This window comes from Phocoena sinus, chromosome 2 (assembly GCF_008692025.1).
Source record: "Phocoena sinus isolate mPhoSin1 chromosome 2, mPhoSin1.pri, whole genome shotgun sequence".
In the NCBI taxonomy this organism is placed as follows: domain Eukaryota; kingdom Metazoa; phylum Chordata; class Mammalia; order Artiodactyla; family Phocoenidae; genus Phocoena; species Phocoena sinus.
Genome location: NC_045764.1, coordinates 70,829,696 through 70,854,334, shown reverse-complemented (window position 1 = coordinate 70,854,334; position 24,639 = coordinate 70,829,696). Strand labels below are relative to the sequence as shown.

The 24,639-nt window shown below is 37.9% G+C and overlaps 2 protein-coding genes across 4 annotated transcripts in view; one reads left to right on the top strand and one right to left on the bottom strand.

The window, feature by feature from the left end:
* Positions 1-263: 263 nt before the first annotated feature.
* On the bottom strand, positions 264-8,167 carry PCLAF (PCNA clamp associated factor). Of its 2 annotated transcripts, XR_004348558.1 has the most exons (5): positions 8,019-8,167; positions 7,640-7,720; positions 6,465-6,627; positions 4,751-5,038; positions 264-1,502 (listed from the first exon to the last, which is right to left on the bottom strand). XR_004348558.1 is itself a non-coding variant. In XM_032623525.1 (4 exons), the coding sequence occupies exons 1-4, from the start codon at positions 8,062-8,064 to the stop codon at positions 1,457-1,459; spliced, it is 336 nt and encodes a 111-aa protein (XP_032479416.1). In that variant the 5' UTR covers positions 8,065-8,167; the 3' UTR covers positions 264-1,456. The 2 variants fall into 2 exon arrangements, 1 of the variants encoding a protein (XP_032479416.1); XM_032623525.1 differs by lacking the exon at positions 4,751-5,038.
* Positions 8,168-11,113: 2,946 nt separating this feature from the next.
* Positions 11,114-24,639, top strand: part of TRIP4 (thyroid hormone receptor interactor 4) — a 68,907-nt gene continuing 55,381 nt past the window's right edge. The window contains exons 1-3 of one of the 2 annotated variants that reach the window (XM_032623524.1): positions 11,114-11,308; positions 16,916-17,085; positions 17,917-18,050. In XM_032623524.1, coding sequence (XP_032479415.1) covers positions 11,208-11,308; positions 16,916-17,085; positions 17,917-18,050 — 405 coding nt within the window. In that variant the 5' untranslated portion in view covers positions 11,114-11,207. The remainder of the gene's footprint in view (positions 11,309-16,915; positions 17,086-17,916; positions 18,051-24,639) is intronic. The other variant, XM_032623523.1, reaches the window with a different exon arrangement.

Below are 24,639 nucleotides of genomic sequence, written 5' to 3'. Positions count from 1 at the left end.
ATGAAAAATAGCAAATCAGGTTTCATACCCATCAAAAGCCTAATTGTCAAGGAAGCACTTAGGATAAAAACTCTGGTCTCAATTCAGTATCATTATGTTTAATATCCACCTCTAAAAGACAAAGCAAAAAATACAATCTACAGTCATAAGGACTTACTTTGGAAGTTGATAAAATCAGGTCAGTACAGTGATTTGCATTTGGAAGGAAGAAAATAGAAATACCTAGTAGGATATAATCTTAGAAAGCACACATATGGATAGTATTGTGACAATGAGTATTCATTTATTAAAAACAAACTTCAGGAAAGCATTCCTGTTAAACATGGTTAGTTTTGATAACAGGTTGTCAGCGAGCAAAAAGCCTGATGAGGAAGCAAGAATATCAGTTATAAGTACTATTATACCCACCTCTTCAATTATACCCCTGACTATCTTGAAAAATATAATAGTAGCTCTAAGGACTTTAGACATAGTTCTGGGCTTATGGCATGATTTGCCTTTCATATTTTATTGATTTCCAACTTGAAAAGTATAGGCCCGTGCTTCCCTGGTGGCGCAGTGGTTGAGACCCCGCCTGCCGATGCAGGGAACACGGGTTCGTGCCCCAGTCTGGGAGGATCCCACGTGCCGCGGAGCGGCTGGGCCCGTGAGCCATGGCCGCTGAGCCTGCGCGTCCGGAGCCTGTGCTCCGCGGCGGGAGAGGCCACAACAGTGAGAGGCCCGCGTACCGCAAAAAAAAAAAAAAAAAAAGTATAGGCCCAAAGAGTAATATTTTATGACACTAAGCCAAATGCATATTCTAGGAAAATTCCTCTCTTTTAATGTAGTCTATGGAATTTTCCTGCCCAATTCTATGTGAGTATTTTATCTTTTTGTTGTTGTTTTTAGAAGCTTCATCAACCCTTTAAATCCTTAAGACAAAACTGGGCTTAAATTTTTCTAAGAAGAAGGTAGATGGCCATCCAAATTTTTTCAACATTCCATTTTTGGCCCCCTTTCTTTAAAAGGGTATGGGTTCAGTTTAATTAATACTGAATTTTTTAATGTGCAAAAATCTACCTCTGCTTTTTAAAGCAAATAAAAGGAACAAAAATATGGCATCACTCCAATAATCAAATGCCAATAAAAATGGCAACAGTACAAAATTCTAAGCAAATCTCAAAAACAGCAGATTCATAAGTAGAACACCATGCAATAATTTTAGCAAGAAAAAGCTTAATAGGTAAAAGAAACCGAATACTGCATTATACTGAATACTAAGTTAAGTAACCATAATTAATCTTATAAACTTTCCAATATCATAACTACTTGCTTTTGAATAACTAAATGTAAGCCTCATTTTTTAAATTAAATGCTTATTCAACAAAGCTAATTGGAACAAATATATTTATGCAAATTTACATCCTAGAATACCAGAGTAAACAGGAGACATCAGTCAAGGGTGAATAAGTAATTTCTATTCTTTTTCATCATGTGTATGATCAGGTGGCAAAGGACATGACCTGTGGAAAGAAGAGAGAACTTCGATAGTCACCTGAGTCAAATGTGTAAAAAACAGAACATAAGTAGTTTTTAAAAACTTATGTAAATCAGGAACATTAACAGTACAGTGTGTCTTGTCAACTGACCAGAAATGGGAGAAAATTAAACTCCATTAATTGACAAACTCCTACAGGTTCCAAATACTAGAGTGACAAAATTTTTAATAATCTATTTTGCCTGTTAATTTGTCAAATCACTTTCCCCTTTAGGATATGTTGCCATTTTTATTAAAGACGGAATCTCTATTTCTATAGCATCTTCTTTCAGTATGTTAAGTGGATTGATGAAGAGTACAATCCTTCAGCAAGAACTCTGAGATTATGAAAAGCAAAAGAATTTAACCAATTCACTTGAGCAGAGAAAACAGCAAGTTGACATATTTGACTGTATACCCTTTGGAACTATATGAATGTATTATCTAATTAGAAAAACCCCCAAATTGTCTTAAGTTGGCATATGGTAATCACAGCTTTTGAAAAATAATTTATATTATCCCAAAGCCATTTTGTACTCATTATACTTTTTTAAAAAATACATTTATTTTTGGCTGGGTTGGGTCTTCCTTGCGGCACGTGGGCGTCTCATTAAGGTGGCCTCTCTTGGTTGCAAAGTACAGGCTCTAGGTGCACAGTCTTCAGTAGTTGAAGCACATGGGCTCAGTAGTTGTGGCTCGAGGGCTCTAGAGCACAGGCTCAGTAGTTGTGGCACACGGGCTTAGTTGCTCCGTGGCATGTGGGATCTTCCCAGACCAGGGCTCGAACCCATGTCCCCTGCATTGGCAGGCGGATTCTTAACCACTGCACCACCAGGGAAGTCCCTCATTATACTTTTTATAGAGAAAAAGTCAATTAAAAACTTAATCATAATTTTTTAGAACTGATAAAGATTTGTGAGATCTATTTTAAAATGGTTTTCAAATTAGATCCAGTGAGCCTGAATGGTCATAGGGCAAGTGAGTGAAAGAAGGAAGCTAAAACAAGGATATTCTGACTTGGAATAAGATTACCATTGACTCACCTACTCTTATATTATGAAGAAGTCTTTATTGTACTTTCCTGGAAATTAAATCAAGTTAACAAATGAACACTATCATAACCCAAAATTCTATTTTTTCAAGGACCTGATTTAATTTACTGTAGGTATCATAGTTCTGTTCAAGGTTTTAAGAAGACAGTTTTTCTTGATTCTGATTCTCCCCCACGCATCTGCCTCTGTGAAAATAAAGCCATAGGAGTAGCCATATTCCAGATTAAGAATTAGGGAGACAGAAGTCCTTCTGATATACTGGTAGTTTTCTATTTACGACCAATAGTAAATCTACTGAAAGAGCTCCTATCAAAAGGAAAAAAAATTTTCTATTTCTTTAACGTGTCAGTATGAGATAGATGTTCACTAACCTATCGTGGTAATCATTTCATGATGTACGTAAGTCAAATCATTACACCTTGAACTCATATAGTACTGTATGTCAATTATGTCTCAATAAAACTGGGAGGAAAAAAAAGTCAATCTATTGATTTATTATAAATAAAGGGATAACTACAACTCTCTTAAATCTAAGACAGAGGCCTAAAGTAATAATATAAACCTCTATTACCTAGTTTTATGTCACAGATTTTATTATACTATGGATCAAAGTGCTTTATGAGACTATATGTGTAATCTTTTCCATATGATAGGAAGCCTGTAATATAGGTTTTATTGCTGTCATGATCAATGGTATAGCCATATTTGGCTATATTACCAAATATTTTCTTTCATTAATGGAAGTCATAAATAATTCAAGAGGACTGTCATATATTCTAGAGCTAATATTGACTATTAGCTTGTTCACATTAGAATGAGAAAGAACAAGGAAGAATGGTGCCAGTAAGTGAGAAGGAACTAAAGGAGACTTACAGGATCATGAAAACAAGTCTATTAAAAAACTCTATCCAAAAATGTATCCCCTTCCTTGTTGATTTTAATGAAACAGAAATGATAATAGTGATGTAGCAACAAAGTATAAAATTTAGTTACTGCTCCAGAATTTGACACTCCTTTTAAATATCTCATTAGATAACAATTTACTAAATGACCTTGAACAGTATTAAGTCTTAAAATTTTATATGCATAAACATCATTTTATATGTCAAATACTTTGTTTCAACTGCTCATTAACCATTTATTTTTATTTAGTTGTGTTCAATGCAAATCAATTCCAAACAATGTACAATCCAAAACAGGTGTACAGTGTTCAGATATGAAGCAAGAGGTGTTCATTCACATGCACAGATCTCACATAACCTGAGATCAGTTGGATCTAGTTGTTCCTGTGTAGACTTCTAAAGATGGCAAATACTGGCTTAAAACTTATTAAGAGTACTATGGCCATATTGGATACTTAACATCTAAGCATCATTGTGTGAACCTGTGAACCAAAGATTTCACAGAGTTTCTATATCTAAAAAGGTTTCTGTACATCAAGGCAGTTGTAAAGTTTATTTTCCAGGATCAAGTCCACTTAGGCTTAGAAACATCTAAAAATAATGACTGATGTAGAAAGTGCTCCACGTGTAGCTATTCCTATTCATTAAGTTTTATATTTATATATATATGTTTACGGAAAGGGCACAAAAGAGTTATGAATTCAATGCAGGCAAGTTTCCAGTCTTCACTTCCCAAATACCTAATGCACATTATTTTTGCTGCCTTCATATATTTGCTTCTTAATTTCAAGATTTGTCAAATATGCTTTCCAAACAGATCAATTTTTTAAGTTGTAAAAATTATTCAATATATGCAGAAATAAAAAGAAATATTTTAAGACTGGTTGAAGTCAATGCACTTCTAATCTTTGGAATCAAGTTAAATGATCCAACTTAGCTAAATAAATCTGGATGGGAATGTGTGATAGGAAATACCTGTTATTTGACTTTTAAGTGCATTTGCTGGGATTACTTATGCTTGGATTTGTAGTAGATTCCAATCCATCATTGCCCTGGAACGTGTCAGTTACTGCAGAAAGTCAAATGCAATGTCAAATCCAAAGCCCCAGAGAAAAGAGTTAAGTTCCCAAGAGAACAGTGAAAACAGTGTAAAACCTGATGGAGAGTATATCAGCATTAAACCAGGACTGCTGAAACAATACACAGAGGATTTGCGGTAATACCTGGTGGTTCCTTCCAGTGTACATCATAAATAGAATCACTGAAGCTTTTTATATTACCTAATCATTTTACCGCCTTCTAGATTTCGTGAAAAAAATGGAAACTGAATCTCCATTCCATATCTCATCCTTTTTCTCTAGATGAAGATGAAATTATTCTTATTTGCAAGGTACAGTTTGAAGTGTCCATATTTCTTAAGTTATACTTAATCACATCATTAATTCTCGATGTTGTCTCTTTCCAGTCTTGTACATGAAACTCCAGCAGATTTAATATTGGCTTTCATTATCTGGTCAAATCCTTCAGATGCTCTTTAAACTAGTCCAATTTGGGAGTCTCAACATTCTCTGTGTTAATAAAACAAGGGATGGAATTAGTAGACTTGATGAAGACCTGTTTATTTTCCTTGCCACACTGGACTTCTAGATGGTGTACGGATTGGGCTTTAGAACATGGATTGGTAAACTGTAGATGTTTCTTGGCCAAGTCTCTTAACAGTAGAGATGTAGAAGGGCAAGCAAGACCACAAGGAGACTAGCTGTTGACTGCAAAGCACAGCTGACCGTTGTGGTTTCGAACGGAGGACCTTCCGTGTCGGTTAAAGGAACGAATGAATAAATCTGCTTGAGTAGGAGCGGCACCAGAAGCAGCAGCCCCAATCTGAGCCTGGCCACCATCCCCTTGCCCATGGTGATCACTCCGCCTTGGGCAAGGCTCGCTGCTTGGTGCCGTGGAGGAGGATCACAGGCTACTGGCTGGTGCAGGGGAGGTATCTAGCAGGGTCTTAAATCTAGCCGGAGGCTTCATAATGGCGGTGACGTGGCACCACCAGCGCTCACCACTCCCCATCTCCAGTCAAATAATTTGCTTTTGAAACAAAAATTTCAAAATTCTTTAAAGAGTCTGGACAGTATTACTTATAAATCTATTTAAAAAGCAGGTTTCCATTGCTTTTTTCCCCCCAATGGTATTATTTTTTTCCCCTAATTCTTAAAATATTTGTTGTTGAAACTTGGTAGCACTGAGTATGAGAGGTTTTTACCCAGATATATCACTATTGATATTTGGTATATTTTGTACAGAGATTTGGTATATTTAGATACATATCTTTTACACAATAATTGTACTTTTGTATCAGAATTTTTGCTTAACACTTATCATGAGCATTTTCCTGACATTAAAAACTTGAAAGCATGATTTAATTATCTTCTTAAAAAGTTTACACAATGAGCTCTGCATGTTTGCAGCTTTATGCCTACCTTGTTTTGAAGTTTTCTTATGTATTTACAGAGAAGTTGTAAAGAAAATACACCACGGTGTTAGTTTTGGTTGTTTCTAAGTGATGGGGATTTCTATATTTTCCAACTTTTCTACATTGGGTATATATTTCCTGTGGAGGCTGAACTAATAGTTTTAGAAAGGTGAGGTTAATGGAATTCAGGCTAGATAAACCAACATAGAAATTGCTTTTTGAAAAAAGACTATAGAAACAGACAGAAAAAATTAAAGAATAAAGACAAGAAGTTCATGATTAATAATGTAACACTTATCATCTGAATGGGAACTGATCCTCTTTGAGTGACTGAAATGAGTAAAAATAATACCTTTCATTGATGTTTGAAATTTGGGAGTGACATAATAAAAGGTTAGCACAGTTTAAAAAACCTCTGGTTTGTATTTTCTTATCTGCTCAAACAGAAATTTTTAAGTTACTCAATATTCTGTTGTTTTTTATTTTCAAGAATATAAGTATTCCAGAATATAAAAACTTACTTTCTCTTTGCTTTTCCCAAGCCACTGCTTCCTGCCTCCTCAGGAATCCTATTCTCCTTTTCTGAATCTTTAGGGGACAGCCTGAAGAATTCTCCGATTCCTTTTTGCCACTTGGGAGTTGGGCGCACACAAACTGGATTCCCTCCTGCATACTTATTTTCAGCTACAAAATATAAACAGATAGAACTAAATAAAAATTAAGAATACAATCACTATTCCTTAAAGGGAAAGTTAATTCTTTAACATCAAATCTAAAGGGTATTAAATGGTGTTACATCCATCTTTAGATTTTAAAATGTGACATGATAAAGCTGTATTCAGTTATAATATAATGTGTAACACTTTATTACACTTATCCTTTAGCCTAGAAAAATAGCATTAACAAGATGTTTACAACTAGAAAATATTTTTCATATTTTGTCCACAAGCTGAGCTATTCAGTTAGTCTTATGTACTGTCATACTAAAGTTTGACACACTTTTTCCTGTATGTTCTTAACTAGAGCTTGTGGAATTAATCTTCCAAACTGCTCAACTTCCTCCTAAAAGGAATGAGACAGCAGATGGCATGGTATTTTCTCAACTTCTCGCACAGAATGAACGATGTGAAACTATTTCCCTGGCCCGGTTTTCCCTCTTAATGTCCCAAAAGCAGTAACAGGAGCTGCAAAGTTGTAAAACACACACACCGACACCAAACTAAAATAAAAGGAAAGAAAGGAGAGAGGGAGAAAGGGAAGGAAGGACAAAGAAAAATATGTAGAAATGAAAACAAAAACGTGATTAGCACTGTCAACTATAGTCCCGATTCTTAATCTAGTAAAGAGGTACTTAAATAGCCTCTTACAAGAAAAAGCCCAGTTGTCAATACTAAGAAAACTAACAACGCTAAAGTAGAAAAGAAATACGGGTTTGAAGAGAAACTGTGTCCATCCCTAACCCGAGACTTGAAATTCTTTACAATGCGACCCACTCCGCCCCGCACCCCTACCCCATCCCGCCAAGAGACAGGCCCGCTCATTAGAGCAAAAGGCAAGGAAGAAATTCGGGGGTGAGGATCTCAGGAAAAGAAATTCCACGGTGGGGCAGGGGGCTCGCAGGTCAGGAGAACTGTGGTGCCAGGCCTGATCTCCTTTTGAGAAGGTTTCTCCAGGATCTTGCAGGGGCGCTTTTTACCTTTCCTTGACGAAAGCGGCGTGGAATTAGCGGCGGAGGTGGAGGAACCAAGCACCTTCCTGGGGGCTCGAGAAGCCACCACTGCGGAGAGAGGCAAAGAAGGACATTCAGAAGGGGGCACGAAGAGTCTCAGAGCCACGTTCTCACCACACTCTCCGACCCAGCCTATTGGAGAGGAGAGGCCCGCGATCCAGAACAGCAGATAACCCTCCACTGTCCCCGCCGCGTCTTCCTCCTCGTTAAAGGGATCGGGCTGCTGCTTCCTGACGGGCTGGACCCGTTTGGCGGTCAGGGTTGTGGGCAGGTCCGGCTTCTCCCGCCCGCGGCGGAGCTGCCCAGGGAACCGCCTGCCCTCCACTACCATGCTCGCCTGCCTCACCTTTTCTGTAGGTGCCAGGGACACTGCCTGCTTTAGTCCGCACCATGTTCAAACACGAGATGAGAACAACCAACTGACTCGCCAGCCGAAGATGTTTGACGGGACAAGGCCCAGAAAACGAATCTCCCGCCACAGTTTATATTGGTCCCTTTCCCGCGCGCTCCACTGACTCTCCCAGGACTCCGCTCCCATTGGTTCCGCGCCTTTCAGGTGCAACCAATCGCCAGTGTCCAGTGGTGACCGCGGCGGGGTTGGGCGCAGTGCTGATTCGTCCATCAACTTGCAGAAGCTTGTGATTCGTACCCGCCTGAGGTGGGCGGTGCCAGGGCGCTTTCCTGGGGTGCCCCATGTGTGGGTGCTAAGAACTAGGTAAAGGGGCCTGCTTAGAAAAGAAAACCCAGGAAGGACAGCGAATTCCAACATTTCTTTAAAAGTTAACCACAGGCTTAAATCCATAATGTCATTCCTGGAAGTGACACCTGAAATGAAGCGGACTTTTTAATATCTCAGGTATGAACACTCTTTACAGCATCCATAACTAAAACGAGTCTATGGAATGGGAAAAAGCTAATACAATTTATTTAGAGGGATTTTTTTTTTTTTTTTTTTTTTTTTGGCCAGGCCGTGCAGCTTGTGGGATCTTAGTTCTCCGATTAGGCATCGAACGCTGGCCCCAGCAGCACTGAAAGCTCCGGGCCCTTACCACTGGACCACCAGGGAATTCCCTATTTACAGGGATTACAAAAAAAACCCCAAAACTTTTTAGGATGGTGTGAAACAAGAAAAAACAGTGAATTGTATATACATACATACATTAAAAGAAACATTATTATAATAATAAAACGTTTTCCCGAGACGTGTATGGTCTCAGAATTCCTTAAAAATATGTCATATGTGCCGAGGGCACATCCCTGGCACATAGTGAACATGATTTTAGAATAAGAGATAACTATTTTCCTTCCCTATGCTTATCTTTAGTACTCACAATTCCCCCTGAGCAATGATTTTCACTCTCAATACCACGCACAAAACCTGATCAAATGAATTTGCCTTAGGATGTACTTTGTTAAATGTGCACTTGAAAGGCAAACCTGAAAGTGTAAGCATGGCATTAATTCTCTCCAATAAATTATGCTTGAACTTTCAGAATAAAGGCTTCTCAGTACTTTAACAGAATCAACAACTACTTTGTGTTTTTGAATTACAGAATCTAAACAGCAGATGAAATTAACATTATAATAGGAGGAAAGGTATTGCAAATTACCTGTAGCTTTGTCTAAATCTTAGTGTCTAAAATTACAGCCAAAGTCCTATCAGAAAAATCAACAAGCCCTAGGGTATCCCTCCTTGTTCTTTGTCATCATGCCCCTCTCAATACACAATGTTTCTTCAATGCACAATTTTTCCTTTTCAGTTAAGTGGCTTCTACAAAGGCCTGAATTACCTAATTCCCAGATCCTTGTAGAGATTAGAACTGAGTTGAGAATCTGCTGGTCTTTTCTCTTAGTCCACATGCCAAGTAAATTGCTAGAAAGAATTGCAAATATACCTTTGCACACAGGGGCAATCTACATATTATAGCTGTGTTTGTATGTCTGTCTTTTTAATGCCAATTATGATAAGGAAGGATGCAAATTAGAATAAAAACTCAGGAAAAAAGCAGTGATGTCTAGTAAAAATTCTTAATTTAAATGTTTGCTTTGCAGAAGTGCTTCTCCTTTACAGTTAAAATAGTTGTGTGGTGTGAACCTGAAAATTTTAAAGGCCTAAGGCATTAAGAAAAGTTATAGTATGTACAAATGAAATTTCTGCCTAAATTTATATAAAAGAATATCTTTAAGTCATATTAAATAGATGTGCTTGCTTTGCTCAGGCATAAATTCATTTTAATAAATGGTAATATGGTAAATGGCATTACATTACATACATTACAAACTAGAGATTTCAATCAATAACATATTCCTTATGAAAAAGAACACTTTTATTCTTGAGGACCTAGTAATTTCATCATAATGTGTGATATACTAAGTCTTATTGTACAAAAAGCTTGTCAGTCTATCTTCAAGAAGTTATCATTTTAGTTATGGGAACAGAACAGATATAAAAACAGGTAAAGGATTTGGATATGTTATAATTAGTATTAAATGTAGCAGACATCTATGAAGAAACAAAGCTTGTACCCACTATTTATGAAAATTCAGTCTTTTTAAGCTGGAAAGCCACCTATTTTCCAAATTAATGACAAAAATAATGTAAACTCAATGTAAATCAACACACATATGATTTTCATTATTTATGTCGGTGAAAACACTAACATAAAAAGGTGAAACAACATCCAATTGATGTAATTATTTAGTATAAATAGCCTAATGGGAATGAAGAGCCTATCCATGTAACACAAAGCCAGTCAAATTGATCCATGAAATATATCAGAAGACATTATGTTATGCTCTCCAGAAAAATCTGGCTAAATTTTCCCCAGTCCGTTGTCCCAATGGAGTAGGGAAGTAGCAAAAGACCCTTAAGTCTCATCATCTTGAGTTGAAGTACCTTTAATTTCTTAAAAATCAACACAGAGAATTTATATGGAAGGTCTTCAAAGCCAAATCACATCACCTGTTTTTATTAAAGTTTTTTTTTTTTTCTCCCTCGAGCTTGCAGAGTTGTCTTGGCCCTCCTGGAAAGGACCTGGCTCAAAAAAGCAAAAAGAGGTTTTAGGAGCGTGAATTAGGTATTAGACTACAAAGGGTATTAATAAAACCACTACCACCGGAGCAAACCCTTACAGCGTTTACTCTAGCCTTCAAGTGCTGTTTTAAATATTTTACATAAAACCGGAAGAGTTTAAAAACTGGACCCTCAGGTTACGGGGTATTGTTTTGTTTTTTCCTAAACTGTAGTTTTTAGAGGTATTTGTATTGTCTTAGCAGATTTCCCAATTCTCGAGTCCTACATTTAACGACGCGGAAGAACCACTCGCAGATGGAGCTCTGGTACAAGTGACAACATCCGGAAGCGGGCAGAAACAGGAGGAGGCACAGGTGGGAGGGATCTGTGCTGGGGGCGGTGCTACCAAGCGGGGCAGTGCAGGCTGACGGAACCCGCGCGAGCGAGGTCGGTGTTGCGCAGGGGACTAGTCCGGCGCAGGACGCCGAGCTTTTGCACCCCAGCTGGTTCCGGCTGGGGAAAATGGCGGTGACTGGGGCGTTGTCCCAGGAGCAGCTGGTGGGCTGGTGCACCCAGCAGTTGCGGAAGACTTTCGGCCTGGATGTCAGTGAGGAGATCATACAGTAAGACCGGTTCGGGTCAGAGGCGGGAAGGAGCTCTGGGATGTGCACTGGCTGAGCAAACGGGGAAACGGAGGGGGCTAAAAAGTTGATGAGAGTGAGGAAATGTGATAAAAGGGCTGCGGTCTATCTATGAGTGCCGAATTTTGCCCTCCGGCTTTCTAGTTTAGCTTCTGGAATAGGGTGTCATGCTCCACAATAGTCTGGTGGGGCCTTTTTTTCCCCAGGTAAACGCCAAATCCCTGATAATTAGACCTGTAAGTCTGTCCCAGGAACCAGTTTCCTTATAGATTTTGGAGAGAAGGGGCAAGCCAAATTGTCTTTCCAGAAATTCCTTACTCTGAACATTTTAGTTTGCCCGATCCGGGTTGTGTCAAATAGGACCTGAAATTTAAATGGGGGTAGCGTGGTACTGTGTAAAAAATAGCTCCTGACTCGGGAGTCCCGGTTCTATTTTCTGTGGTTATTCACCAGTTTTGGAGCCTTAGGCAACTTAATTTTCCATCTTTGTACCTTAGTTTCCTCATCTGTAAAATGAAAAATTAGCAGAGATTATCTTTTATAACGCGTTATGATTGTAATGAAGTGGAAATGGTGACATGATTTAATATCTGCTTTCAACTGATTTAACTTTTTTTTTTTTGGCGATACTGCATGCCAGGACAAAAAGACGGTTGATGAGTGAGGAGGTGGGGGAAGTGCCGTGTATCGAGGAGCATAGGAAAAAGAACTCTTAAGATTTGAGAAACTCGTAAGGTTAACTGCAAGGGATGAATTTAACTTGAGAACTAAAAGATAGGTAGGTGGCAGTGCAGAGTTCAGGAGGAGGGAAAAACTTCTACAAAAATTGGAGTTAAAGAACCTGGAAGTGTTTCTTGATTTGGTTCCTTGCTCATTGTTGCTGAAACCTAAATTGCAGTTCTAGGGCTTTTGTAGGAGGTAAGGTGAATTTCTGATTTGGGGAGAAAATAGACTTGTTGACAAGGAGAGAGTTAAGAGAGCCAATTTTAAAGGATTATTTTGAACACTGGAATAGACTCAAAAATAACTCAGTTAAGCAAATATTATATGATATCACTTATATGTGGAATCTAAAAAATAATACAAATGATTTTATTTACAAAACAGAAACAGACTCATAGACATAGAAACAAACTTATGGGTACCAAAGGGGAAAGGGAGGGGGATAAATTAGGAGTATGAAATTTACAGATACACATTACTGTATATAAAATAGTTAAACAACAAAGATTTACTGTATAGCACAGGGAACTACGTTAAATATCTTGTAATAACCTACAGTGGAAAAGAATCTGGAAGAAAATGTAACTGAATCACTTTGCTGTACACCTGAAACTAACACAATATTGTAAATCAACTGTACATCAATTTTAAGCACTTGCTTTTTTTTTTTTTTTTGCGGTACGCGGGCCTCACCGCCATGGAGCACAGGCTCCGGACGCACAGGCCCTGCGGCCATGGCTCACGGGCCCAGCCATCCTCCCAGACCGGGGCACGAACCCGCGTCCCCTGCATCGGCAGGCGGACTCCCAACCACTGCACCACCAGGGAAGCCCTATACATCAATTTTGAAAAATAGACAAAAAATATTTTTAAAAAAGATTAAAAAAAAAAACCCAGCCAAATTGTATGGCTTGGCTTTACCCTTGTTTGAAGGCAAGATCAGGTTAAGTAGTTTTCAGGCATTTTTTAAAGCAGTGGAATCCTGTCAAATGAAATAATGAAGCTTTGTAATATACCAAACAAAAAAGTCAATCAGTTTAAAAAAAAAAAAGATTGAGTCTCTTTTTGATGAATCAACAATGGAGTATGAATAGTTGCAATCTTCTCAGTCTCAGAATCCAGCTGTATTTTGTTGCTTACACAGTATTAGGAAAATTCCTAAGTCTCATAGATTGTGGTTTAATAGCTCATTGTGCAGCCTTAGATTTTCCTCAGTTAAACTTATCCACACCCTTAAAAGAGGAGTGATCAGAAATTTCTGTTTTAAAGTTGAAGCAATAAGTATGGCTGTACACCTGCTTGCATTTAAAAATATTTATAAATATAAGTTAGACAAGAATTATTCAAAACTTAAAATAAGCCCTAAAGCTACTGAATATAATATAATGCTATTGAAAACACTTATTAGGTTTTCACTAGTTATTGCACAACAGGCTGTGATGGCACAATGAAAGCGTTGGCTGTGTAAATTTGCTGTGCCTTGCCTTGCCTGATATTCATTGAGAATTACCCAGGTGTACTATACTAGTGTGCTAGCTAGAACAATTTGACATGAGCAGCCTGAATTTTTTAAAAAGACAGCACAGAGCTACTACCTTCCTAATCAGTGATACATTTATGAGACCTTAAGGTCTATGCACAGAGTTAGCAAAATAAACTTTGTTCCACAATCTGCATTAGTTCATGTTTTGGATGAATCTATTTTGTTAAGATTTGGTATATAACACATTTGAATATATGTTGTTATTTATTATACTTTTTAAAATAGTTAAATGATATTTATTCAATTGTTTCTGAAACTCTTTAAATAATTCCCTAGTGGTTTGAATACTCCAGAGTTAAATGATCCTTGAGGTTCCTTGCAGCTCTGTGAGTTCTTGATGCCAATTAATCTTTTTTTTTAATGTTTTAAAATTTTATTTATTTGTTTATTTTTGGCTGTGTTGGGTCTTCGTTTCTGTACGTGGGCTTTCTCTAGTTGCAGCGAGTGGGGGCCACTCTTCATCGCGGTGCGTGGGCCTCTCACTGTCGCGGCCTCCCTTGTTGCGGAGCCCAAGCTCCAGAGGCGCAGGCTCAGTAGTTGTGGCTCATGGGCCTAGTTGCTCCGCGGCATGTGGGATCTTCCCAGACCGGGGCTTGAACCCGTGCCCCTGCATTGGCAGGCAGATTCTCAACCACTGCGCTACCAGAGAAGCCCGCCAATTAATCTTTTAATGGGGCCTGGTAAGTTTGGGGATCAAGTTGATTAAACCTTGAAAGTCCTGAAAAACAATTGTGTATTTTTTTTTGAATTTTGTGATGGATTAGAAGATGCTCTTAAAGAGGCACAAAGGCACAGGTTTGTTCACTTATAGATTGTAACTCTGCAAATCGACCACCACGTTAGGAAAAGAACCCAGTACATGTACTACCAAGGATGGGACAATTACATGATTTTTTTTTTTTAATTTAAAGGATATAGCAGGGCTTCCCTGGTGGCGCAGTGGTTGAGAGTCCGCCTGCCGATGCAGGGGACGTGGGTTCGTGCCCCGGTCCGGGAGGATCCCACATGCCGCGGAGCGGCTAGGCCCGTGAGTCATGGCCGCTGAGCCTGCGCGTCCGGAGCCTGTGCTCTGCAACGGGAGAGGCCACAGCAGTGAGAGGCCCGCGTACCGCAAAAAATAAAAATAAAAAAAAATAAAGGATATAGCATTATTGTAATAATTTTTCTTACTATTCATACCAATGTATCAACTTTACAGTTTCTTCAGATCATATAATGCTTTCATGGTCTGATATCTTAATTTTTTCACTTCTTACTTCTCTGATGACATGACATAGTCCCTGTAGAAAACTGTAGGAAAAAAATCAGAAAAGCGTAAATGAGGAAACCAAGATTACCATGATACCACAACCCAGAGATAACCATCATTTCTCTCTTAGTGTTTTTTCCTATGCATATTATTATACATTTTCAAAATATATTCATTGTAGGGAAAAAAAGAAAATAAAAATAAACCCAAACTCTTTTTAATCATCTCTCTCTTAGTGGTAATCATTTTGGTGTATAACCTTCTAGCCTTTTTTCTACACATTAAGTGTATGGATATATACATTCCTTTTATAGCAGTTGGGATCATATGCTGTACAGTGTGTCCCACTATTTCACTTTATATGAGAGTGTTTTCTCAAGTAATAATAATTACTGAGAAATTACTGAATTACTGAATTCCCTGGCAGTCCATCGGTTAGGATTCTGTGCTTTCACTGCCAAGGGTGCGGGTTCAATCCCTGATTGGGGAACTAAGATCCCACAGCTGCATGGTATGGCCAAAAATAATAATAATAATAAAGTAAAATAAGTCAGTGATTTTTTAAAAATAATAATTATTCAAAAATTTTACTTTTTGTGGTCTCATATTATATTTTGTAAAGTCCAAAAACTTGAATTCATTTGCCCCTTTCATTGATGAATGTTTAAAATAGTTTCTAGTTTTTCACTAACTCAAATAATGATGTAGTTAATTTTTTTGCATAAACTTTCCTGTGTCTCTTATTTCTTTGAGAGTTCTGTAAATGGAATTATTGGATTCTTTTTAAGGCACTTTAAATATATTGGCTGATTGATTTATAGAAAAGTTGTACTGACTTGTACTCCCACCCCATTTCACTTTTAGGAACGCTTCATACCATTTTCTTAAAATAGATCTCATTCTGATGTGATGCTAATCTTGATTTATAATTTTTAAGAATGTTAAATTAGTAACTGGTTAGCTTATAGTATATATTCATATTTTTAGCAAAAAAGAAATTTTAGGTTTTGCAGTATAAAGATGAAGTAATTTGTATTGTTCCTAGGAAAATATAATGACTGCAGATGTGTGGTTATGGAAAGTATTCTTTTTTTTTTATAACAGTTATTTTTAACAATTCTTTTGAGATGTAAGTTTTATTCAAGTCACTTGTTTTAAATGTAAAATTTGATGAGTTTTGACAAGTATATATAGCCTTGTAACCATCCCTCAATCAAGACATAAGTAGTCCTTGCTTTGCACAGTAGTATGGAACCGTAAAAATGACCATGCAATCTACAATTTAAAAATCTTAATAAAATGGTCTTAATAAAAAAATGGGGAAATTTTTGATTATTCCATGACCTTCAAAAATGTGTGTCAAAATATTAAAAACTCTCCTGTCAGAATAAATTTAAAAACTGGTAAAACAAACACTTATTTAGTACACTGTAAATTTAAAAAAAATTTTTATCTTATATTGGAGTGTAGTTGATTAACAATGTTGTGTTAGTTTCAGGTGTACAGCAAAGTGATTCAGTTATACACGTACATGTATCTATTCTTTTTTTTTTTTTTTTTTTGCGGTATGCAGGCCTCTCACTGTTGTGGCCTCTCCCGTTGCGGAGCACAGGCTCCGGACACGCAGGCTCAGCAGCCGTGGCTCACGGGCCCAGCCGCTCCGCGGCATGTGGGATCTTCCCCGACCAGGGCACGAAGCCGTGTCCCCTGCACCGGCAGGCGGACCCTCAACCACTGCACCACCAGGAAAGCCCTATCTGTTCTTTATCATTCTTTTCCCATTTGGGTTAGAAAGTATTCCTATGTTAAGGACAGCTCCACAAACCTATCTTCAAAACACTGATTTGATTCTAGAAATACAAGATTACATGAAGGTTATATTATGAACTACTTGAGGTCAGAGTCTTTGTTCTAATCAAATTTATATCCCTAGCATCTAACCTAGAACTTGGCTCAAAATAAACAGTGTAATGGATTAATGAATGTTTTTTACTACCTTGATCTCTGTTACGATTATTGAAAAACATAGTATAAGCTAGCCCTGTTTTAACAACTTATTTCTTTGCTTCTTGAGGTATGTTTTGTCAATTGAGAGTGCTGAAGAGTTACGAGAATATGTTACTGACCTTCTTCAGGGAAATGAGGGCAGAAAAGGTCAATTCATAGAAGAGCTTGTAACTAAATGGCAAAAGAATGATCAGGAGCTGATTTCTGATGCTCTGCAGCAGTCCTTCAAAAAAGATGGTAAGTTAAGTTAATGTAATTAATTTAAGTAAATTAAAGTAAAGGTTGAAATATTGATAAATTAGCTGGTTTATAGGACCTGGTATGTTCTGTCACCCATATTTCCTCACAACGAACTTAAGCAGAATCATATGTATACATGTTTTTAGTTCAGTTCTACTTGATCTGTAATGAGTATTGTTTTAGTTCAGACTTTTTCAACTTAGAAAATATCACAAAAATACTTGTTTATAGATACAAATGTGGCTTCAGAATAACTTGAAAAATTTATACACAGATTAAAGAAAAACTTCAGTTATGTGTATACATGAATGTAAGTAAATGTTGACCAGTTTTAGTATGAATAGCGTTTAGAAGTAACTATTAAGTTAAACAGTACAAAAGATGAACACCAAACTAAATAAGTCATTATTATTATACAGTCTAAAATATCAGATTTTAATTTAACTTTTTTTTTTTCCTGGGTGTGCCGCACGGCTTGCGGGATCTTGGTTACTGCACCAGGAATTGAATCCAGGCCCTTGGCAGTGAAAACGTGGAGTCCTAACCACTGGACTGCCAGGGAATTCCCTTTAATTTAACGTCTTAATTTTAGCCAGTAGTCTTTATTATTGACTACAATCTTGAAAATGATGGTTTAAATTTAATTCTGATTTGAGAGGAAAAGATAATTTAAAAACCTGCCTGACTTCTTGTATTGACTCTAAGTATTAAGCATTGCCTTCTCTTTGTTAGCTATTAATTCACCAATGAATCCTACTATTTCCAATCTATTTATGTACATATATATATATATTTATTTATTTATTGTCTTCTTCTTCTTCTTTAAAGAAATTTTAGATGGGCAGAGGTCAGGAGACCAGCTAAAGAGGAGCAGGCGGAAAGGGAGAAACAGACAGGAAGTTCCTGCATTTACTGAACCTGATACAACCATAGAGGTCAAAACACCTTTTGATTTGGCCAAGGTGAGTGCTTAGAAAATGAGGCTTTTCTGGCTATATGGAGAAGAGCAAACAACTGATACATTTCAGAGAGCAAAGGGTATAAATTGGTCTAGAATGGCAACTTTTCAACAAATGCATGAATTTTAGAGAGTGTTAATGATAACATATTACTTTCTATATGGTAGATATTTTTTGACAACCTGATTAAATAAGTATTAAAAGGACATCTTCGGGCTTCCCTGGTGGCACAGTGGTTAAGAATCCACCTGCTGGGGCTTCCCTGGTGGCGCAGTGGTTGAGAATCTGCCTGCTAATGCAGGAGACACGGGTTCGAGCCCTGGTCTGGGAGGATCCCACATGCCGCGGAGCAACTAGGCCCGTGAGCCACAACTACTGAGCCTGAGCATCTGGAGCCTGTGCTCCAGAACAAGAGAGGCCGCGATAGTGAGAGGCCCGTGCACCACGATGAAGGGTGGCCCCCGCTTGCCACAACTAGAGAAAGCCCTCGCACAGAAACGAAGACCCAACACAGCAAAAATAAATAAATTAATTAATAAACTCCTACCCCCTACATCTTCTAAAAGAAAAAAAAAAAAAGAATCCACCTGCTAATGCAGGAAACACGGGTTAGAGCCCTGGTCCAGGAAGATCCCACATGCTGCAGAGCGATTAAGCCTGTGCGCCAGAACTACTGAGTCTGCACTCTAGAGCCTGCGAGCCATGACTACTGAGCCCGTGTGCCACAACTACTGAAGCCCACGTGCCTAAAGCCTATGTTCCACAACAAGAGAAGCCACCGCAATGAGAAGCCCTCGCACCACAACGAAGAGTAGCCCCCACTCACTGTAACTAGAGAAAGCCTGCGTGCAGCAACAAAGACCCACTGCAGCCAAAAATAAATAAAATAAATAAATTCAGTTTTTAAAAAAAGGACTTCTTTGCTTAGAGATTATAGATAGATAGATAGACGTGATAGAAAATATTTAATGAATTACACCAGGACTTCAATTTCAACATTTTTTGTGGCTTTGTACTAAAAGAATGCACAATTCTAGCTGTTTTAAGAGTGTTCCTATTTTAGGCCATTCACTACCCATCATCATCATCATTATTTAGCATTTAGAGCTCTTTCATATTCTCTCTTGGCTCTAAAAATAGCCCTGTGAGGTAAGCAGAAATATTTTTATTCAGGGCAATTTGACAAGCTAAATTTCCCAGCAGAAGGGAATAGTTAATTATGCTAAGACGGAAGAGTAGTGATCAAAAAGTTCTGACTGATGACCATGCAATAAAACATGGAAAAGGGTTTCCAAAATAATGTGAGCTTATAAAAAATAGTCTTAAGCCTTTTATTAATTGAAATAAAATGAGCAAAGACTATCACAAGCAAAAGAAAAAACACAAATGACCAATAAACATTGAAAATGTTTATCCTTACTAGTAATTAAGGAGTCCAGTTTGTCACCCTAATTGCCTGAACTCTCCTGGTTTTAGCACTAAAAAGTCCTGTATTCTGAGATTTCCCCTAAGTCCTGGGCAAACAAGGTTGGTTGGTTACTTTACTAGTAATCAAATAAACACACATTAAATCCCTGAGATATGGCATATCAAATTGTCAAAGATTTTATTTAAAAAAATTTTTTTGGCCATGCCATGCAGCATGCAGGGTTTTAGTTCCTGGACCAGGGATTGAACCTGCGCCCCCTGCAGTGGAAGCTTGGAGTCTTAACCACTGGACTGCCAGGGAAGTCCCTCAAAGATTTAAAAAACAGATACAGTGATGATGAAGTTGTATTAAAACAGGAACCTCCTATACACTGCTGGTGGCAATGTAAATTGGTTTAAGCTCTCTGGGGGCAGTTTGGCAGCATGTATCAAGAACTGTGGAAATGTTCATATACTTCTGACTTATTAATATGACTTAAATATCTAACAAAGTAATCAGAAATGCACACAAAAAATGTATGTTCTGTATAATGTTATTTATAATATTGAAAATATGAACTGACCTGATTTTTTAGCAGTAAGAGACAGATTAAATAAATTATTATTCCCTCATTTGGTGGGATATCATCCAGCTCATTTCTTTTTTTTTTAATAAATTTATTTAATTAATTTATTTATCTTTGGCTGCGTTGGGTCTTCGTTGCTGTGCGTGGGCTTTCTCTAGTTGTGGGGAGCAGGGGCTACTCTTCACTGAGGTGCACGAACTTCTCATTGCAGTGGCTTCCCTTGCTGTGGAGCACAGGCTCTAGGTGCGTGGGCTTCAGTGGTTGTGGCACACAGGCTCAGTAGTTGTGGCTTGCGGACTCTAGAGCACGGGCTCAGCAGTTGTGGCACACGGACTTAGTTGCTCCGCAGCATGTGGGATCTTCCCAGACCAGGGCTTGAACCCGTGTCCCCTGCAATGGCAGGTGGATTCTTAACCACTGCGCCACTAGGGAAGCCCGCTCATTTCTTTTTAAAGCCGTGGTGTATACAGAACATTGTTTCTAGGGGAAATACAGGGTTAGGTTTCTGGGAGCCTCTGATCACATTTCCATCAACCAATCAAAACATAACCTCATTTTATGTGTGTTTCTGTTTAAAGACACTTTATTTAATATATATTGTTGATCATCAACATTGAAGTCAAAGCCAATAGCACTGTAACTCATGCCTGAAGAAAGCTTATCTAATACACCTTTCTTTATTATTATTTATTAATTTTTATTATTTATTATTATTTTTATTGAATTATAGTTGATGTACAATATTATATGTTATAGGTATACAACATAGTGATTCACAATTTTTATTTTATTTTTTTATTTTTATTTATTTTGGGGGGGCTTGCAGGATCTTAATTCCCCCACCAGGGATTGAACTCATGCCCCCTGCAGTGGAAGTATGGAGTCCTGACCATTGGACTGCCAGGGAATTCCTGGTGATTCACAATTTTTAAAGTTTACATTCCACATATAGTTATTATAAAATATTGACTCTATTCCCTGTGTTGTACAATGTTTCTCTGTAACTTATTTATTTTATACATAATAGTTTGTACCTCTTAATCCCCTACCCCTATCTTTTATTCTCTATATATCTGTGAGTCTGTTTCTATTTTGTTATATCCACTGGTTCATTTTTTAGATTTCACATATAAGTGATATCATACAGTATTTGTTTTTCTCTGTCTGACTTATTTCACTTAGCATAATACCCTTCAAGTCCATCCATGTTGTTGCAAATAGCAATTTTTCATTCTTTTTATGACTGAATAGTATTCCATTGTGTATAATACCACATCTTTATCCATTTATCTGTTGATGGACACTTAGGTTGCTTCCATATCTTGGCAATTGTAAATAATGTTGATATGAACATTGGGTATATGTATCTTTTCAAGTTAGTGTTTTCATTTTTCTTTGGATATATACCCAGGAGTGGAATTGCTGGGTCATATGGTAGTTCTACTTTTAGTTTTTTGAGAAACCTCCGTACTGTTTTCTTTTTTAATTAATGTATTTTATTTTATTTATTTTTGGCTGTGTTGAGTCTTTGTTGCTGTGTGCAGGCCTTCTCTAGTTGTGGTGACCTGGGGCTACTCTTCGTTGCAGTGCACAGGCTTCTCATTGCGGTGGCTTGTCATTGCAGAGCATGGGCTCTAGGCACATGGGCTTTAGTAGTTGCAGGCTCAGTAGTTGTGGCTCGCAGGCTCTAGAGCACAGGCTCAGTAGTTGTAGTGCACAGGCTTAGTTGCTCCGCAGCATGTGAGACCTTCCTGGACCAGGGCTCGAACCCATGCCCCCTGCATTGGCAGGTGGATTCTTAACCACTGCACCACCAGGGAAGCCCCTCCATAGTGTTTTCCACAGTGATGATACCAAGTTAACACTCCCACCAGCAGTGTATGAGGGTTCCCTTTTTTCCACATTTTCACCAACATTTGTAATTTGTGGTCTTTTTCATGATAGCCATTCTGAGAGGTGTGAGGTGATATCTCATTGTGGTTTTAATTTACATTTCTCTGATAATTAACGATGTTGGGCATCCTTTCATGTAATATACCTATTTTCCATATAGGGTACAGCCTCTTGTGCTTAAGAACATTAGGTAGCACTTCCTATTATGCATGGGGGCCATATTAAATGGTGAGATTACCAACAAAAAGCACAGAAATGCAAAGAAATGGCACTAAATAGACTTAGGATACTTGTTTACAGTATGAGAGCTGAAGCAAGAAGGCAGATCACTGCATTGCTCAAACTTAGCTGGAAATGTGTGCATTTGGTGACTCAAATGTTTTGCCATTCTGTGCGTGTCCATGAATGCCTGTGAAAGCACCCGGAGTATTGATTTGGGGGTTACAAATAAATATTAGCAAGTAGGTGAATTTGAAGATCTGGAACCATGAAAAATGATGGTCAAACTGTATGTCCAGTTCCATTTTTGGACATGTAAGTAAATCTTAAATCTGTCTTCAATTTTCTCAGGCAATTCATTTGGTTATTCAGAAGTTTTTATTGTGTGTCTGTTGTGTGTCAATAACTGATTTAGGCATTTGAGATATAGCAATAAACAAGACTCATTAAGGTTTCTTGCCATCCTAGAGTTTACATTTTAGTGGTTCAGAGGAGAGGTAGAAAAGATAGTCAAAGAAATTTTTTTAAAGTAATTATATATTGTGAAAACTAACATGAAAGAAATTAAAAGGGCAGTGTGATAGGCAGTTATTGGAAGGGTGGGAGCTAATGTAGGTAGGGTATTCAGGGAAAGCCTTTCTGAGGGAGTGAAATTACAGCTAAGACCTGAACACTGCAAAGGAACCAGTATGTAAAGAGATGGGCTGGGAACAATGCAGAAAGAGGGAATAACAAGTGCAAAGGGAAGATGGAGAAAAGTGTTCTCAGCAGTATAAAAAGCCCTGTGTGGCTGGAGCATAGTGGACCGGGGAAGAATGATGTGTAGGTGAGGCTAGAGAGCACCTGAGGGCCATATGTAAGACTTTATAGGTCATTATAAGTAGCTTGGATTAAAATTTAAGCACAATGGGAAGACAGTGAGTGGTTTTGTTTTTCGTATTTTGTTTTTTAATTATTTAATCCCTCCTCCCCACCCCTCTGAATGGTTTTAGGCAGAGGAGTGATATGTTATGAATTTTCTGGCTTGCCCTGTTCTCCCCTTCTCTCCTCTATTACTCTGTCTTTCCTCCTTCTCAATAAATACTTGCTGCCTGTTATGGATAAAAGACCTAATCAAAGCACAGCCCTCAATCCCTCAAATGTGTTATTTTAATGTAACTGGATACTTTAAAGAGAGTGAGATAGAAGTTTCTGCTTAGAGATTTTAGTCTTCCCCTCACAAACATCCCTGAGAGCAAAGGTATAATTGACCAGTTTGAAAAATGGCTACCTGCTAGAATTAGATAACATCCTTAGCATTTGTCTTAGATATAACATTTACCTCCATTGACTTATTTGATACTGTCTGTATATCTCAAGTTTTGGCTTTGGACATTAGGGCATGTTACCTCTCTTTATAGTAACCAAAGAATTGTTACCTTCATTGTTATAACTCTCCTATCCACTAGGACTCCTGAGATTTTTCTTTGAAACTTCAGTCTCTGGAAATGATTGAGAAACTCTCAATTTAAAGGGAAAGTAGGACTACACCAGAGGAGAGGCATCTATGCACCTTAAGTGTCAAAAGCTGCTGTGGTCTGAATGTTTGTGTACCACTCAGAATTCATACCTTAAAATGCTAATGCCCAGTGTGAATTAGGAAGTGGGGCCTTTGGGAGGTTCTTATGTCATGGGGGTGGAGTCCTCATGAATGGGGTTAGTGCTCTTATAAAAGAGACTTCACAGTCCCTAACCCCTTTTGCCACATACAACAAAGAAGTAATTTCTGTGACCTGGAAGAGGGCCCTTGCCCAACCATGCTTGCACCCTGAACCTGGACTTCAGCCTCCAGAGCTATAAGAAATAAGTTTCTGTTGTTTATAAGCTACCTAGTCTGTGATATTTTGTTACAGCAGCCAGAATGGACTAAGGCAGAGGCTGATATAGTTCTCTTTTTAAAGTTTTTATTTTATAACATACATACAGAAGTGAATAAATGAATTTTCACAAACTGACCATATCTGTAATAGCCAGAAATAAAACATTACCATTCCTCTAAAAAACTCCCATGCGCCCCACAATGACAACCCTCCCAAGGGAAAACACCATTTTGACTTTGAACATCATAGATTAATTTTGCCTGCTTATGAACTTTGTATGAATGGAGTTAAATAGTATATACTCTTTTGTGTCACATGGTTTATCTCATTGCTATATAGGATTCTGTTAAGTGAATATTCAATCTACTGTTGAACATTTGGGTAGTTTTCCAATTCTAATGCTGCAGTGAATGTTCTTGTATATGTCTTTTGTTGAACATATTTACTCATTTCTTTTGAGTATATGTCCAAGAGGTGAATTGCTGGGTCACAGGATATACATATGCTCAGCTTTAGTAGATACCAGTTTACACTCCCACGAACGGTGTGTGAGAGTTCTAATTGTTCTATATCCTTGCCAACACTCTGTATTTTCTGTCTTTTCAATTTAGCTATTCTGGTTGGTGT